Below are 18,259 nucleotides of genomic sequence, written 5' to 3'. Positions count from 1 at the left end.
ACTCACATTAAAATGGACAGCAGTAACTCTTACTGAACTTTCGGCGCGGCATATCCACACAGGGAAATGCTGTATTCAAATGTATCTTCTTTACTCCTAGCCATGTAGGGCTCAGCGGAGAGAGTGGCGGTCTTGGCAACTCTGAGTGTGGGACGCCATGATTCAAACCTGAGACTAAACACATTGATACATAATGTATTAATAAAATAATTATAATACACAGCAGTTCTTCTTTAACACATATTGCGGTTTGAACACAATATGGGGAAATAGGCTAACTTTGCAAAAATTATGTTGGGCCCTCGTGGCTCAGTGGTAGAGTGATGAACTTTAAGATTGGTGTGAGGGAAGCATGGGTTCGAACCCCACTCGGAACTTACAAAAAACTTCAAAGAGCATCCACTGCATCATCATGTGTGCTTAAAAACACACAACACGGTGATGGAGCTGCCCAGGGGAGTAGGGGAGGTGAGTGCGCAGCACCTCCCCAACCTTCCCAGGAGAGCAGGGGAGGTGTGTGCACAGCACCTCCCTAGCTTCCCCACCTTTGTCCCACCCCTTGTCCCACCATAAAAAGTAGATTCACTGACCACCAATTTGATTCCTTCAGCAACATGAGGATACACCAGACTTCCTTGATTATTTACCCATACCATACTTATCATGCTTATCCCATACCTTGTCTCACCTACAGGAGGAGCAGCGGGAACATCATGAGCAGCAGGAGCGACAGAAACATCAGGCACAGCAGGAATATTAGGAGCAACAGGAATATCAGTAGCAGCAGGAGCAGCAGGTGAGTGCACAACACCTCCTTACCCTTCCCATACTTATCCCATCCTTTGTCTCACCAACACAGCAGGAACGTCAGGAAAAGCAGCAGCAGCAGAAACATCAGAAGCAGCAAGTGAGTAGTGAACAGCATTTACTTACCCGCCCCATACTGATCCCACCCCTTGTCTCACCCACAACAGGAACAAAAGGAACATCAGGACTAGCAGGAGCAGCAGGAACATCAGGAGCAGCAGGAAAACCAGGAGCAGCAGGAACATCAGGAGAAACAGGAACATCCACAGGTGAGTGCACAACACCTCCCTACCCTTCCCAGACTTATCCCATCCCTTGTTTCATCCACAGCCAGAACATCAGAAGCAGCAGGAGCAGCAGGTACAAAAGGAGCATCAGGAGCAGCAGGTGAGTGCACAACTCCTCCCTACCCTTCCCATCCCTTGTCTCACCCACAGCAGGTACAGCAGGAACATCAGGAGCACCAGGAACAGCAGGACCAGCGGATACAGCAAGAAAATTAGGAGCAGTAAGAACGTCAGGTGCAGCAGGAAAATCAAGACCAATCAATAGGAGCAGCAGGTGAGTGCATAAAACATTTCTCTTCCATTGCTTATCATATCCCTAGTCTCACCCACAGCAGGAAAAGCAGAAACATCAGGAGCAGCTGGAGCACCATGAACATCAGGAGTAACAGGAACATCAGGAGTAACAGGAACATCAGGAGTAACAGGAACATAAGAAGCAGCAGGAGTAGCAGGTGAGTGCACAACACCTTTCCCTACCCATACTTATCCCATCCCTTGTCTCACCTACAGCAGGAGCAGCAGGTACAACAGGAACGTCAGAAGAAACGGGAATTTCAGCAGCAGCGGGAACAGCAGGTGAATGCACAATACCTCTATACCCTCCCCATACTTATCCCATCCCTTCTCTCACTCACAGGAACAGCAGGGGCATCAGGAGCACAGAGAACAGCAGGTAAAGCAACAACATCAGAAGCAGCAGGAACATCAGGAGCAGGAGGTGAGTGCGCAACACCTCCCCACACATCCCATACTTATCCCATCCCTTGTCTCACACACTGCAGGTACAGCAGGAACATCAGGAGAAGCAGGACCAGCAGGAGCATTAGATACAGCAGCAACAACAGAAGCAGCAAGAACATCAGGTGCAGCAGGAACATCAGGACCACTAGGAGCAGCAGGTGAGTGCACAACACCTCCCTACCCTTCCCATACTTATCACATCCACTTTCTCACCCACAGCAAGAACAGAAGGGCAGCAGATACAGCAGGAAAGTAAGGAGCAGCAGGAACATCAGGAAGATCAGGAGCAGCAGGAACATCATTAGCAACAGGAACATCAGGAGCAACAGGAACATCAGGAGCAACAAGAACATCAGGAGCAGCAGGAACATCAGGAGCAGCAGGAACATCAGGACCACTAAGAGCAGCAGGTGAGTGCACAACACCTCCCTACCCTTCCCATACTTATCACATCACCTGTCTCACCCACAGGAAGAACAGAAGGGCAGCAGATACAGCAGGAAAGTAAGGAGCAGTATGAGCAGCAGTAACATCAGGAGCAGCAGGAACATCAGGAGCAGCAGGAACATCAGGAGCAACATGAGCAGCAGGTGAGTGCAAAACACCTTCTTACCTTTCCCATACTTATCCCATTATTTGTCTCACCCACAGCAGGTACAGCAGGAGCAGCAGATACAGCAGGAACATCAGGAACAGCAGGAGTAGCAGGTGAGTGCTCAACACCTCGTTACCCTTACCATACTCATCCCATCCTTTGTCTCACCAACAAAGCAGGTACACAGGAACATCAGGAGTACCAGGGAAAGCAGGAGAAATAGATACAGCGGGAACATCAGGAGCAGCAGGAAAAGCAGGAGCAGCAGATACAGCAGGAACATCAGGAGCAGCAAGTGAGTGCACACCACCTACTTACCTTCCCCATACTGATCCCATCCCACAACAGGAAAATCAGGAGCAGGAGGAGCGAACAGCAGGGGCAGCACGTGCAACAGGAACATCAGGAGCAACAGGAACTTCAGGAGCAGCAGAAGCAACAGGTGAGTGCACATCACCTCCCTACACTTTCCATACTTATCCCATTCTTTGTCTCACCAAAACAAGGTACAGCATGAGCATCAGGAGGAGCAGGAACAGCAGAAGCAATAGATACATCAAGAACATCAGGAGCAGCAGGAGCAGCAGGAGAGTACACAATACCTTAACCTTCCCATACTTATCCCATCCCTTGTCTTACTCACAGTAGGAAATGTAGGAACATTAGGAGCAGCAGGAACAGCAGGAGCAGCATGAACATCAGGAGCAACAGGAACATCAAGATCAGTAGGAGCAGCAGGTGAGTGCACAACAACTCCCTAACCTTTCCATACTTATCCAATCCCTTATCTCCCTCAGCAGATACAGTAGGAGCAGCAGCAACATAAGGAGCAGCACGAACATCAGGAACAGCAGGAGCAGCAGGAATATAAGTAGCAACAAAAACAGCAGGAGCAGCAGGTGAGTGCACAACACCTCCCTACCATTCTCATGCTTATCCCATCCCTTGTCTCTCCCACAGCAGGTACATCAGGAACAGCACGAACATCACGAGCAGCAGGAACAGCAGGTGCAGCAGGTAAAACAGGAGAAGCAGGTGAGCACACAACACTTCCCTACAATTCCCATAATCATCCCATTCCTTGTCTCACCCACAACAGGAGGAGGAGCAGCAGGAGCAGCAGTTTCAGGAGCATCAGGTGAGTGTGCCCTACCCTCTCCATACTTATCCCATCCCTTGTCTCACCCACTGAACGTACAGCAGCAGTTGAGGGCGTCACATAACCCTGCCTTCCCTACTCCATACCCCATCTCCTGTCGCAACAAGAGCATCGTAAATAGGAACAGCAGGAACAGCAGGAAGAGCAAGAGCACTAGGTGAGAGCTAAACACCTCCCTGCCTTCCCCACCACTATTCCATCCCTTGTCCCAGCAGGAGCATCATAACCAAGAGCAGCAGGTACAGCAGCAGCAGTAGGATCATCAAGAGCAGCAGGTACTGCAGGAGCACACATCAGGAGTAGCAGAAACAGCAGGTACGAAAGGAGGTACAGCAGCAGCAGCACCACCACCACAAACAGCAGCAGCAGATAAAGCAGATGTAGCAGCACCAGCAGCAGATGCAATAGCAGACGCAAGAGCAGCAGCAGCATCAGATGCTTTTCTCCTCTTTCTCCTCCTCCTGCTGTCTCCTCCTCTCCGTCTCGCCGCTCGCCTGAGTTCTTAACTCTCAGAGAGTGAGAGTACCCAACGCCACTCCCCTTCAACCTTTAAGTTGTCTCTTTATATCGATAGTCCCATATAGATTAGTCCCATACCCTTCCACCAGGTCAATGTAAACAGCTCCTTTTAAGCCTTGCGCTTAGTACGTCTTTTGACCGTGTCCTTAACCATGAATGGTCCAAAGAGATCCGAAGCGGTGTTCAGGAATGGCGGTGACGGTTTCAAGCTCTCTGATGGATCTTGAGCCATTATTTGGGGAAAGGGACAGCTCGACGCTGCCAACTCAACACCACCTACTCAACGCCGCCGACTCCGTGCCACGACAACTCATCGCAGGGACAACCCAACGCTAATGAGCGTTTTGGAACAGCCTGTTTGGCTGACAACCAACCTCTCGTGTCGAAACTAATTAAAACGTTTCAAATGATTCGTAAAAGGAATTTGCCTGACACACCACCGTTGGTTTCGAAACTTTTAATCGTTTCAAATGGTTCGTAGAAAGAATTGGGCTGACGAACCACCGCTCGTGTGAAACTATTTAGATCGGTTCAAATGATTCGTAGAAAGAATTCTTGATATACCGAGAATTCATAACTTAATACTGGTGTTGCCTGTCATAGTGTGTGCTACATCACTTACATCATCACATGTACATCATACATGTACATCACGTTTTTTTTTTTTTTTTACCCCAAAATGGAAATAAAGCAAATTCTTAGTCAAAGAGGGGAAGAAAAATTTACACACGAAGACCATTTATTTGTATTTGATAAGTATAGTAAAAGAGACAACAACATAAGATTTTGGCGTTGTGACCAAGCCTCTAGGTGCAGTGCAAGGATTCATACGAAGTTTGGAGCAGTTATCAAGGAAGTAAATGAGCATTCTTACAATTCGTCAGCAGCAACGATAGAAATGGTTAAAGTGCACACAGCCTCGAAACGTTGTGCCAAAGATACTGTTGAAAAGCCCAGTGCAGCAATAAGAGAAGTATTAGCAAATGTATCCCAGGCTTCGCTTGGATCATTGCCAGATTCTTCAGCTGTGAGAAAAACGATTAAACGCACAAGGAAAGCCGTAAGCGCTCCCCCTCCGAATCCTGTAGATCTTCAAGAGTTACAGTTGCCGCACCAGTACAAAGTTTACATTCCAGAAGAAGGAAGAAAAGAAAATTTCCTGATTGGCGATAGTGGCCCAGGATTACACATAATTTGGCTTTTTGGAAGACAAAGTTGGCTGCAGCATTTGCATTCATCTGACAATAAGATCACAGAAGAATGACCCTAAATGGATGACTGTTAGGTTAAAGTACTACATCGGGTGAAAGAGAAGTATATATAAGAGATTAAAGGCAGGGGAGGAGGTTTTAAGGCCACAATATAACGAATTAGTTAAAACAGTCAGGAGGTTAACGAGGAAAGCTAAGGGCAATTATGAATTAAAGGTAGCCAGCCAGGTGAAGACGGACCCAAAGGGATTTTATCAGGTATATAGGACGAAGAATAGAGAAACAATAGGTCCATTACAGGCAACAGATGGGGAGCTGGTTAGTTCTGAACGAGTATTTTTCAACCGTCTTCACCCAGGAAAACATCCAAGAAATGCTGTATAGTGAGCAGATGTTTAGGGCAGAAGAGAATGAGAAGCTGACAGATATTACCATAACCAAGGAGATAGTGGAACAGGAGATAGATAGTCTAAAATGTTCAAGAGTACTTAAGGAATGCAAAGAGGTTATTAGTGAACCGTTAGTTTATGTCTTTAGGAAATCACTTGAGTCAGGAAATGTACTGGTAATGTGGAGGCAGGCTAATGTAGTACCCATCTTTGAGAAAGAAGATAAAACTTTAATGTCAAATTATAGATCTGTCAACTTAACTTTGTTGTAGCTAAAATAATGGAGTCAGTAATAGCGAGGAACATTAGGGAGCATTTAGACAAACACAACTTGATAAATCATTCACAGCATGGCTTCACGAAGGGGAGGTCTTGCCTGACGAACTTGTTAAGTTTTTACAGTAAAGTTTACGAGGCAGCAAATAATGGTGATAGTTATGACATCCTATATCTGGACTTTAGTAAAGCGTTTGACGAGGTACCCCATCAGAGGCTCCTGAGAAAGGTTAGGGCGCAAGGGATAGATGGGATAGATAAAGTCGCGGCTAAGCTAAGCGACAGGCGACAGAGAGTTGTAATAAACGGCTCTAAATCCGAGTGGGGTCAAGTAATAAGAGGGGTGCAACAGGGATCAGTATTAGGGCCATTGTTGTTTTTAATATTTATCAGTGACTTGAATAGTAGAATTAGTAGTGATGTTATTAAATATGCGGATGACACAATGATAGGTAGATTAATTAGGTCAGAATCGGATGCCATCGACTTGCAGGCAGATTTGGATAGGTTAAACAAATGGACAGACAGATGGCAAATGCAGTTTAATATCAACAAATGCAAAGTACTTAGCGTAGGTTGAGAAAACCCATACAGTAGGTACACAATAAACAATGAAGCTCTAGTAGGTTCAGGATACGAAAAATATTTAGGAGTTATAGTTAGCTCTGAACTCCGTCTTGGAAAGCATTGCACAGAGGCCAGAAACGGGGCAAATTGGGTATTAGGATTAAATTTAGGAGTACTATATTTGGAGCTGGTCAGATCTCATCTAGACTACGCTGTGCAGCTCTGGACCCCATATTACAGGCAGGAATAAATCTATTAGAATCAGTACAAAAGAGAATGACTAAAAGGATACAGAGAATGAGGAGTATTCCTTACGAAGTGAAACTAAACCTGTTCAATTTACATTCTTTAGAGAGAAATAGGTTAAGAAGGGACCTGACAGAAGTCTTTAAGTGGTATAAGAGTTACAACAAGGGGGACGTCAGCAAAATTCTTAGGACCAGTATCCAGGATTGAACAAGAAATAACGGGTTCAAACTTGAAAAAATTAGGTTTAAAAAAGAGATAGGAAGGAATTGGTTCTCAAATAGAGTGGTAGATGAATAGAACGGACTCAGTAATCAAGTTGTTAGTGCTGAGTCATTAGGGAGTTTTAAGAGAAGATTAGACAGATTTATAGATGGGGTGATAGGTGGAAATAGGTAGGTATATTTCGTAAAGGGACTCCAACGTGTAGGCCTGATGGTTTCTTGCAGCTTCCCTTAGTTTTTTTTTTTATGATCTTATGTTGTAGCAGTCCAAAGCATTTCATTTGATTTCATTATCCTTGTGAAAATGAACACTCACATTAAAATGGACAGCAGTAACTCTTACTGAACTTTCGGCGCGGCATATCCACAGACAGGGAAATGCTGTATTCAAATATATCTTCTTTACTGCTAGCCATGTAGGGCTCAGCGGAGAGAGTGGCGGTCTTGGCAACTCTGAGTGTGGGACGCCATGATTCAAACCTCACTCCAGACTAAACAAATTAATAAATAATCTCTTAATAAAAATAATTAAATTATAATAGACAGCAGTTCTTCTTTATTATATATTGCGGTGTGAACACAATATGGGGAAATAGGCCAACTTTGCAAAAAAAAAAAAATGTTGCGTCCTCGTGGCTCAGTGGTAAAGTAATGCACTTTAAGATTGGTGTGAGGGACTTACACCATATTTGTTTAAAAAAAACACTACACATTGATGGAGCTGCCCAGGGGAGCAGGGGAGGTAAGTGCGTAGCTCTTACCTGGCTCACCAAGGGGAGAAGGGGAGGTGAGTGAGCACCACCTCACCTCCCTAGCCTCCTCAGGGGAGAAGAGGAGGTGAGCGCACAGTACGAGTATCTTTGATCCACCCCTTGTCCAACCCACAGGGGTTGACTCACTGACCACCAATTTGACTCTTTCAGCAGAAGGACCAGCAACACCAAGAACAGCAGGCACATCAGCAGGAATATGAGGGGCAACAGGAACATCAGGAGCAGCAGGTGAATGAACAACACCTCCCTACCCTTCCCATAATTATCCCATCCCTTATCTCATTCACAGCAGGTACATCAGGAGCTGCAGATACAGCAAGAACATAAGGAGCAGAAGGAACATCAGGAACATCAAGAGCAGCAGGTGAGTTCACAACATCAGCAATAAATCTATTAGAATCAATACGTCCCTACCAGCAGGTGATAGATGACCAGAAAAGTAACGAAAGTAGCAATATCAATAATGGTAGTGAAGGTGTAGTAATAATAATACTAGTAGTGGTTGCTTATTGATTCTGATAGTGATAGTGGTAGTAGCAGTAACCATGTCTCTCCGTTAACAAATAACAACAACCTCACAAAATCTATGGCGCTGGTGCAAGGAAAAGTCGTATATTCGCGAATCTCCTGGTTGCGTGAGATGTTTTCCACGAATGGGAGAAAAGGATAGAGTTGTGGGCAATAGTGGCAGTCTTAAGTGACCACCTCAAGAGTTACGTCTCCATGTCGTATGCAAAACAAGCCACTCAGTCAAGACACTTCCTTATTACTCTTTCAGAACACGCTATTCCTATTCAAATTCTCCTCATTATGGATGTTTTACTGTTTGAAAGATAATATGCTTCATGAAGACATGCGAAGAGGAGGACACACACACACACACACACACACACACACACACACACACACACACACAAACACACACACACACACACACAGAGAGAGAGAGAGAGAGAGAGAGAGAGAGAGAGAGAGAGAGAGAGAGAGAGAGAGAGAGAGAGAGAGAGAGAGAGAGAGAGAGAGAGAGAGAGAGAGAACGGATCGGGAAGGTAAAGGAGAAAACAAGTATAAGTATCTGCCTTTATGTGGAATTAACATCCGTGAAGACTTCCTGGGTTGGTAATGTTGAATTTTATTACTCTAAAGAAAAGGGACATAAACATAATGATGACGTTTATGATGTCATTCTCGTGTGTTCTCTACCTGCTGCTTCTCTCCGCCTCCTTCCCTGCCTAGCTCGCTTCCGTCCAGTCTTCCCTCACCCTGGTTCACTTACTCGTATGTCATGACTCTCAGTCTTCCTCTGCACTGCACTCTGCCTGGGGGAAACACAAGCTACTATGTCTGCAGCGTGTGTGTGTGTGTGTGTGTGTGTGTGTGTGTGTGTGTGTGTGTGTGTGTGTGTGTGTGATTCTTTACTGCCTCACTTCTTTTATGAGATAATGCAGAGTAATGTAGTCAAACATTCTTGAAAGAAACTTTAGATCTGTTCCTTTTTTTTCTTCTTTTGTGTTTAATTTCGTTTGTTTGTCTATCCGCCTGTCTATGTGTTTGTCTGTCTGTGTGGATGTCTTTCTGTCTGTTTGCTTGTCTGTCTGTCTGTCTGTCTGCCTCCTCACCCCCCTCTCTCTCTCTCTCTCTCTCTCTCTCTCTCTCTCTCTCTCTCTCTCTCTCTCTCTCTCTCTCTCTCTCTCTCTCTCTCTCTCTCTCTCTCTCTCTCTCTCTCTCTCTCTCTCTCTCTCATCCCATCCGACTCTCTACATCCCCCAGTCCAGTACCTTCTGCTAGCCTCCATGTCATGCCGCTACAAGCCGCCATCCACGTCTCTTAACTCTCCCCCTCATGACTCATGGCATACACACAGAACATTACCGGGCAAGGATTTATTTCGCTAGGTAACATCCTTTATTCTTAGACGATATCTATATTACAGATACCTGATGTGAAAGCTTTTAGGGTGCGTTTTATTACTGAATTATTGTTACAGATCTTAATTTTCTCGTAGTGCGGCATTTACTTATAAAAAAAGTGGAACACTGGCAAAACACACCTGACCATGATCACTTACTAGTATAGTTGTTGTTTTCAAGGTGTGGAGTGCGAGAGGCATGTGTTGCGCCGGAGAGTGGCTCGTGTTGGATATGTTCTGTTAATTCATAAATGCGTGCAATATGAGTTCATCTGAAGTTCAAATGTAACTTTGAATAGAAAATTCAGTTATCTCTAATGCAGATGTAGGCAATGAAATCCAGTAATACAATTCCACAGAATAATAATAAAATAAAAAAAAACTCACATTGGCAAGTCAGTTTAATTTTCAATGAGCCTTGATGTTTCTTGAAAGAATTATGTCGGTACAGGAGAGACCAAGCCAAGGGATGCAGTGTTCCTGAGACAGCCGGTAAAGTAACCATAATAGCATCGGGACATGATGAAAACAGCAAGAATTCAGAAGGCTTACACGCAGTAGTCTCCAGTATCCACCTATCACCTGCATCCATAGGTAGTCTTCTTTTAAAGCTCCTTAGCGACTTCGTACTGATTACTAAGTCTTTTCCGGTCACCTGTCATTATTCGAGAATCAGTTTCTTCACATTTTTTTTTCTTTTAACGTATAACTTTATCCAGCTTTAACTCATTACCTTGATTCAGGATTTTGTTAATATCACTTGTTATATCCCATATGGCGACTTAAATTCCTGCATCAGATCCTCCTCTTAATCTACGCCTTTAGCGAATGTACTCGTAAGCTTAAAAGCTTAAATCTCCTCTCGTAAGGAACATTTTGTATTCCTTGTATATTTAACAATGATGATATTGAGTGGTGGGACAAAGCTGTGTGCCTGACAGATAGATGTACAGTTTGTGAAAGGGAATGGCAACCTTCGAATAGTAAACGTTAAGGCAAAACAGAAAACTGCATGGGGGATGAGATATTACGTTTTTGCTGTGGTGACATGGAATAAAAAGGTAGCCGACAGGAGTGAAGGAGCCCTTTGTTCTGCTTTGCAGTCATATCATCATCATCATCATCATCATCATTATCATCATCATCACTGATGATGATGGTGATCTCTTCTCAAGCATAAAGGAGCCATACTATGGGCAAAAACTAATTCAAGACAAAAAGCTCGTTAATTGTCTTCCAATAAAGAAATGGAAAGCATTCCAAAGAGGATTCTGTTCAGGATTTGAGATGCCTTATAATTCCTCGTTCCTTGTCAAGCTTCAGAGAGGGAGGAAATATAGCTTCAGACAGAGAGCCCCAGAGTTTCCCCGTAAAGGGGATGAGAGAGTGAAGGTATTTGTTAACTCTTGCTTTAGGGCAGTGCTTTCTGAACTTTTTTCAGCATGTTACCCAATTTAACATGCCACATTAAGCTGGTTACCCCTTTCACAAAATATCATCAATATTGATATATATGGCTAAATTAAAACTCTAGACTTAAGTGTCGGCTGATGCTCACAGAGAAACTGGCAGTGTGAAATAGAGGCGGGCTTAGGCTGCGAGTGACACGCGCTGGACACGTCGTGATGAGAGGTGCAAAGTGACTGTCCTGGAGCATGCCTGCCAAAACACTCTTGGCTTGCCCCACCACTCAGATACATGTTTCTTCTTTTCTAATGCTGTATAGGAGTTTTTAATGATTATTGTTATTCGATTTGATTTTATTACTTTATTACAATAGGTTTACTTTATAGCTTTACATACTGAGATGAAGTCAACATTTATCCTAATGTCAGGTAACACAATGATTTCTTGATTTCCAAAATTGTTCACTTTTTCTTTGCCTCTCTATTACCCATGCAAATTTTTTATATTGACTCCTGGTGTTAATTTACCGCCAGGATGGCAACCAGTGCATTACAGATAAGGACAGGATATGGGTGAGAGTATTCAGAAAGTCATGTTCAAGGAGGCCGCGGACAGAGTATGGAATTTGCAAGATCAGAAGAATAGTCGGGATGAAACTAGCAGTTGAATATAGCCAGAGATGCAACACTACGCTGAAGTGAAAAGTTGATGAGAGTCAGATGATGATGAAGTGTTGCATCATCAGCGAGATGAACCGGGTAAAGACAAGTTTCAGACTGAATCCTTCTGCTCGGAAATGAACAGATGACGACGTGGGGCGGAAGTGGAGAACTTTAGATACTAAAGAGTCATCTAGTTCAGAGGACCAGTAGCCATAAATAGTTAAACAAGAAAGAACGGAAAATGAAACGCTGCAATGTGATCAGATAGGTTGAAGTTGAAGGAGAACGGATGAAGTAAATCACATTGCATTGCTTAGTGTTAAGAGCAGCTATGTAATCGTAATGCTGTACCTTACCACGTACCTTACCACTCCAGGAAATGGCGAACAATACCATTGCACAGAGCTTCGCCATCACTTGGAAGGAACACGCAATGTTGTGGACGATATAAAGCATCTCTGTCTGGAGGACTCTTCAGAAAAAAAAAAAAAAGAAAGAAAGAAAGAAAGATGACAATTTTACTCGGCTCAGATATCATAAAGGGATCATCAGCAGGCGTTTTACAGCAAGTCACAGGCAATTGTGTACTTCCTGTAAGACATTGTCTGGCGTCACACAAAACTGGGAAGATGTTAACGCAGCATTGTGGTGGTGAAGCCTGAGTCGTGTGAATGAACTAATTCACTACTAGTAATAAAATTGTATGGAATCATGCGATACAACTCAGTGAAACTAATTTTGATAGCTGTTAACGAATGTTGGCCTTAGGACAGAGATTGAGTGAACCTTGTAAGCTGTATGTCTCCTGCCCGTGTATGCGAATGTTCGTGTGTGAATGGACAGAGGCAGTAATCCAGTGGTAGGTGCCTAGTTAATGGGGAATTTAAGAGGATTAGATCAATTTCTGGATAATCAGGATGAGTGGACATAGGTTTGCATGTTTTATATAAGAGCTGCCACCCTTAGACCAACTGGACAAAGAAAACCGTGATCCTATATTAAGGCTTCGTGGAATCTACTCGTGTTACTTGCCCAGCTCACAGAACTGCGGCAACCATCTTCTTACCGCAGTCAAACATCGGAAAAAATATTTAAAGGAATACGTATATCATCAGTATTACTTAAATTCCTCTACCGTGAAACCGAACTACTCAACACATTACTTCAAGTCCAATAAGCGGCATACAAAAGCGCCACCGACATAATGGTAAGCCAGTTTAGTGCCAGGATTGAAAGCCTTGAATCAAAAGTGAATGATCTTGTCCGGAGTCTAGAATTTAGTCAATAAAGAAATTGGTGAGTTGATGGGGCGAAAAAAGAAAATCAATCAGTGAAAAAAATGAAGATCGCAAACACTTGGCTGAGCTGACCGAGAGTAAGGAAGCATTTCAACCACAAGTACTGGATCTTGAAACTCGCTTTAATTACCAAGAAGACTACAGTAGAAGGAACAATTTATGAATAAGTAGTGTCGTTGAACAAGAATGCGTCGAGACATGGGAACAAACAGCTAAAGTGGTGAAGACTGTTTCGGAACAAGCTTCAGCTGCCTGACAACATCGACGAGCCCACGGAACGGGCCAGTGATAGGATGGCAGTGCCCACACCATTGTTGCCCGGTACACTCACTACACAAAACGGGAAGCAGTCATGAGACGTGCAAGTAAGCTAAAAGGAACTTGCATATACATCAGTGAGAACCTGCGCCCTGCATCACAAGAATTAGTAATGAACCAGCATCCACAACTTCGACTCTCAAGAGAGCAAGGTAAAATTGCATATTTTAGACATACTAAACTTATAATTCCATCCAGAGCATCGTACACTCAGCGTGAGGAGGCCAGCATACAGAACGAAGCCTTGGACCGCTCGAAACAACGCTCGAAACAGTGCTCGTCCCTTGAACCAGTTAGTGAATCCAGGTAACGAGAATGAGGGTGTCACTGACCGGCTCGTTGGTACTCCTGCCCAAGCCCAGGCAAATGACCTGGCGGGTGGCTCACAGACGGGTGCTGTTGTCCGTACAGTATATCAGACAAGTAACAGTGGCTTACCAGATGCTTCTAACACCGCCCTTTCATCCTCGGGTGTGTCTGCTACTACGCGCTCACGTGGAATCGTCAAGAGAAAGAAGTAAGATGCTTGCTCTGTTAGATAGTTTACATTCTCATTTGATCTGAGGGATTACATATTTCCTTGTCATTCCCTTGACGAAAATGAGTTTAGTGACAAGTTTTTTTCAGTATACTTATGATCTTATTGATCACAGCTTAAACTGCCTTACATTTGACCCATTTGATTTTCAATGTGATAACTATGATGATACTGGTGTTGACTTTTTTAATAACACAAGAAATGTATGTATTCCACAATGTGAATATCTCTTTTTATGAATATATAATTTGTCTTTCGGTACTGACTCTAATATGTTTACTTTTTATCACTAAACATTATTAGTGTAGCGACAAATTTACAGGGTTTTGAAGACTGATTTCTACTTCTTAGTAATGCCAAGCTTGATGTAATAGGATTTGCTGAAATCATAGTAAATGATGATATTGCACCCTTATATAAAACTGATAGTTATGTTATGCATTCTAAGCATCGTAACAGGTTATGGAGGTGGAGTGTGTAAGTGTCCAACGACTACACATCACTGAGTTTACGTGACTTAAGTTTTTGTGAACCTGACTTTGAATGTGTATGTGTAGAGATGCTGTGTGGTGGGAGCAAGTACTTTCTTTTATCAGTTTATCGAGCACCTGGAGGTAACATGAATAACTTTGTGAATGAATTACAGAAAGTTAGTACTTTAGTATAGTTACAATCAAAATTGCAGTGGTGTATTTTTGTGTGGTGACTGGAACATTAATCTGTTGAACGAAAAAAAATTCAAAGTTTCTGAATTTATAACGTAAATGTACAGCTGCTCTGTTTCCTGCAACCTCCTAAGCAACTAGGATGAGGAATGGCTCTGTAACCTTAATTGATCACATATGGTCAAATCAAGCAGAATTCAATGTCTTAAATTATAATATGCATACTGACATTTCAGATAATTTTCCAATTATTTCACAATTCCGCAGTCACAGTAGCCAGGTTCATCTTGTAAAGGCTGTTTACAAGAGGATTTTTAATATTGAGAATACTGATAACTTTGTTGATCTTTCACATGTGATACGGAATGATGTACTTACTTGCCCTATCCCTAATACAGCATGTTAAACATTTTTCTTTAAGTTTAATGAACTATTTCAACAAAATTTCACAAATGTATGTCGTAGAATCACGAAAAGGTCTGAGAACTTCCCTTATTTAACTCCCGGACTGTTAGAATGTATAAAAGAGAAACACAGATTAGAGAGACTAGTTAACAAATGGTCATTGTCTATTAAGGACAGATATAAATCACATAGAAATGTGTTAACTTCCCTTTTACGAAATACAAAAAAAAAAATAAATAAATAAATAATAATAATAATAATAAAATAAATGAATAAATAATAATTTCCAAAAGCAACTAAAAAATAAACAAGGATGTCCTAAAAACATTTGGAAAGCAGTTGATGAGTTAATGGGCAAGTATAACAAATCTAATAATACTCGTATTCATTTAAAACAAGTTTCTTGTACTGATGCTGCTGGTGTTTAATGATTCACTTTCTTAACTCTGCTGAGGAGCATTCTAATAATAATGATTCTAGTTTCAGAGATTATCTTGTACATTCTTCTAATTCTTCACTATATTTGTATCCATGTGATCAACTATTAATAAAAACTTAGACTTTTAAAATCAAATTTAATAGGCTATTGTGGTATTCCTGCATCTGTCCTAAAAGCAACCTCTATATATATATATATATATATATATATATATATATATATATATATATATATATATATATATATATATATATATATATATATATATATATATATATATATATATATATATATATATATATATATATATATATATATATATATATATATATATATATATATATATATATCGCTTCCTTTGTCCCATATAATAAATCTGTTTTCATTTGTGGTATTTTCCCAGGTAAGCTAAGGATAGCAAAGGCAATTCCTACTGAAGTCTGATGGCAAAGATGGTATAAACAATTACAGATTAGTCTCCATTTTACCATCAATTAGCACATTATTAGAGAAGGCAATACCATATCGCTTGAGTAATTTTTTGGAATAAAGTAATCTATTATATGACTGTCAATATGGTTTTCGGAAAAATAGGAAAACTGAATCTGCTCTTACATTTTGTTTCCAATGTGTATACAAACTTCCTTGATATATCGAAAGCTCTTGATTCGCTTAATGATCGTATACTTCACGCTAAACTTGAGAATATTGGTGTTAGGGGACCAGCACTTACTCTTTTAGTAAGTTATTTGTCTTTTCGTAAACAGTCAGTGTTCTGTAACGGTGAATATTAGCATTTTAAGTTAATAAAACAGGTTTGATCTTACGGTCCATATTGTTTCTCATATACATTAAAGATATAACAAATGTGAGCAATATTGCGACTTTCAGTTTATTTGCTGATGACAACAGTTTTATAGTCACAGACAGAAATCTTGTATCTCTTCACACCAAATTATCACAGATTAATTGATGTAAATAACTAGATTAAGTCAACAAAATGAAAGAAAATGTTAACAAGACTCAACTCACACAATTACAAAACAGATCTTTATTACATGACATTGAGCCTGTTATATCAGATAAAAGTGTCATCCTCCGAGTTAAATCTGCTAAATTTCTAGGTGTTATCATAGACGAGCATTTAAACTGGGAAAAGCATATTTATCGTGTTTGTGCCAACTTGTCAAGATTTCTGGCATATTGTATCGTATTCGCCATAAGCGCAATACTCGAGTTATGCTATTTATTATACACTTTATTATAGTAAGATAATGCATTGTATATCTATTTGGGGATGTACGTGGCCATCATTTTTTGAGTGCTGTCAAGACTCAAAAGCTACTTTGCGTGTTGTAAAATTCAAGAAAAGTTTGATTCAACTGTAGAAATCTATTCATCTTTGAAATCTATTAAAGGTCCCTTTTATTCATTAATACTTTATGTTGATCACTGTTTAGTTCGATAAGTTTTTTTTTTATTATTTTTTTCATTTGCACAATACTACAAGAAATCTAGAAAATTTAGTATGTCCTTCATTTAGAACAACTTTATTTTAGATTTTGATGTTCAGGTATGGAATCCTTTGCCTAGTCACTTGAATTTACAAGATACCTAAGAGGACTTTAAGAGGACTTTATTATTTAGGTGTATTATGTTCCATGTCGTTAGTGTTTTTGTGTATTTTCATTCATGTCTTAGTGATCTTCTTTTTCATGTGTAATGTTTTTACATGTTCGTGTTTTATTTCTTTCTGGCATTTAATGTTTTCATGAGTTTCGTCAGCTGTGAGTGTGTCCTTTTCTTAATCTTTCTCATATGTCATCTTTGTGCTTTGTTTATTTTGTTATCTTATACTTTTTTCTCATTTTGTCTTCTCTGGAATGTGCAGAATTAATCATCATGCTTAAATAACCAGGTCTGCTCAAGCGAATCTTCTCAGCAGTCCTTTTCAGGATATGATAATTTATTTATTTATTTATCTATTTATTTTTGTGTCTTTGTATATGAATCTTCAAATTATATATATATATATATATATATATATATATATATATATATATATATATATATATATATATATATATATATATATATATATATATATATATATATATATATATATATATATTTTTTTTTCTTTTATGTAGGAGGGACGCCGGCTAAGGGCAACAAAACTCCGATTAAATAAAAAAAAAAAAAAGCCCACTCAGATGCCGGTCCCCGAACAGGGTTCAAAGTGGTAGTCAAAAATTGAAGGATAAGTATTTTGAATTCTTTCTTGAAGGAATTCAAGTCATAGGAAGGTAAAAATACAAAAGCAGTCAGGGAATTCCAAAGTTTACCAGAGAAAGGGATGAATGACTGAGAATACTGGTTAACTCTTGCATTAGAGAGGTGGACAGAACATGGGTGAGAGAAAGAAGAAAGACTTGTGCAGCGAGACCGCGGGAGAAGGGAGGCATGTAGTTAGCAAGATCAGAAGAGCGCTTAGCATGATGCAACATTGCGGCGATGAGAGAGAGAGAGGCTGAAGACAGTCAGTTAGCAGAGAGATGATGAGACGAAAAGTTTTTGATTCCACCTTGTCTAGAAGAGCGGTATGAGTGGACTCCCCTCAGACATGTGAAGCATATTCCATACATGGACGGATAAGGCCCTTGTACTGAGTTAGCAGCTGGGAGGATGAGAAAAACTGTCGCAGAAGACTCAGACCACCTAACTTCATAGAAGCTGTTTTAGCTAGAGATGAGATGTGAAGTTTCCAGTTTAGATGGACAGACCGAGGAAGTTCAGTGTAGAAGAGGGGACAGTTGAGTGTCAT

General features: G+C 41.1%; 1 protein-coding gene and 2 long non-coding RNA genes across 4 annotated transcripts in view; all 3 read left to right on the top strand.

The window, feature by feature from the left end:
• The first annotated feature begins 270 nt into the window (after nucleotides 1–270).
• LOC135093353 (uncharacterized) lies at nucleotides 271–1,443 on the top strand. Its single transcript, XR_010263320.1, has 2 exons — nucleotides 271–796; nucleotides 975–1,443. It is a non-coding gene; the product is annotated as an uncharacterized LOC135093353 (long non-coding RNA).
• A 20-nt stretch (nucleotides 1,444–1,463) lies between these two features.
• Nucleotides 1,464–3,622, top strand: LOC135093205 (GATA zinc finger domain-containing protein 10-like). The gene is made up of 8 exons (XM_063992179.1): nucleotides 1,464–1,546; nucleotides 1,605–1,629; nucleotides 1,732–1,812; nucleotides 2,055–2,245; nucleotides 2,487–2,543; nucleotides 2,779–2,872; nucleotides 3,391–3,447; nucleotides 3,530–3,622. The coding sequence occupies exons 1-8, from the start codon at nucleotides 1,464–1,466 to the stop codon at nucleotides 3,620–3,622; spliced, it is 681 nt and encodes a 226-aa protein (XP_063848249.1).
• Nucleotides 3,623–13,548: 9,926 nt separating this feature from the next.
• LOC135093355 (uncharacterized) overlaps nucleotides 13,549–18,259 on the top strand; it is a 90,096-nt gene continuing 85,385 nt past the window's right edge. The window contains exon 1 of one of the 2 annotated variants that reach the window (XR_010263323.1): nucleotides 13,549–13,905. This is a non-coding gene — a long non-coding RNA (uncharacterized LOC135093355). The remainder of the gene's footprint in view (nucleotides 13,906–18,259) is intronic. The other variant, XR_010263322.1, reaches the window with a different exon arrangement.

The sequence above is a fragment of the Scylla paramamosain genome, chromosome 42 (assembly GCF_035594125.1).
Source record: "Scylla paramamosain isolate STU-SP2022 chromosome 42, ASM3559412v1, whole genome shotgun sequence".
Lineage (NCBI taxonomy): Eukaryota > Metazoa > Arthropoda > Malacostraca > Decapoda > Portunidae > Scylla > Scylla paramamosain.
Note: the sequence above shows the minus strand (reverse complement) of the source record. Positions and strands in the feature narration are given on the sequence as shown.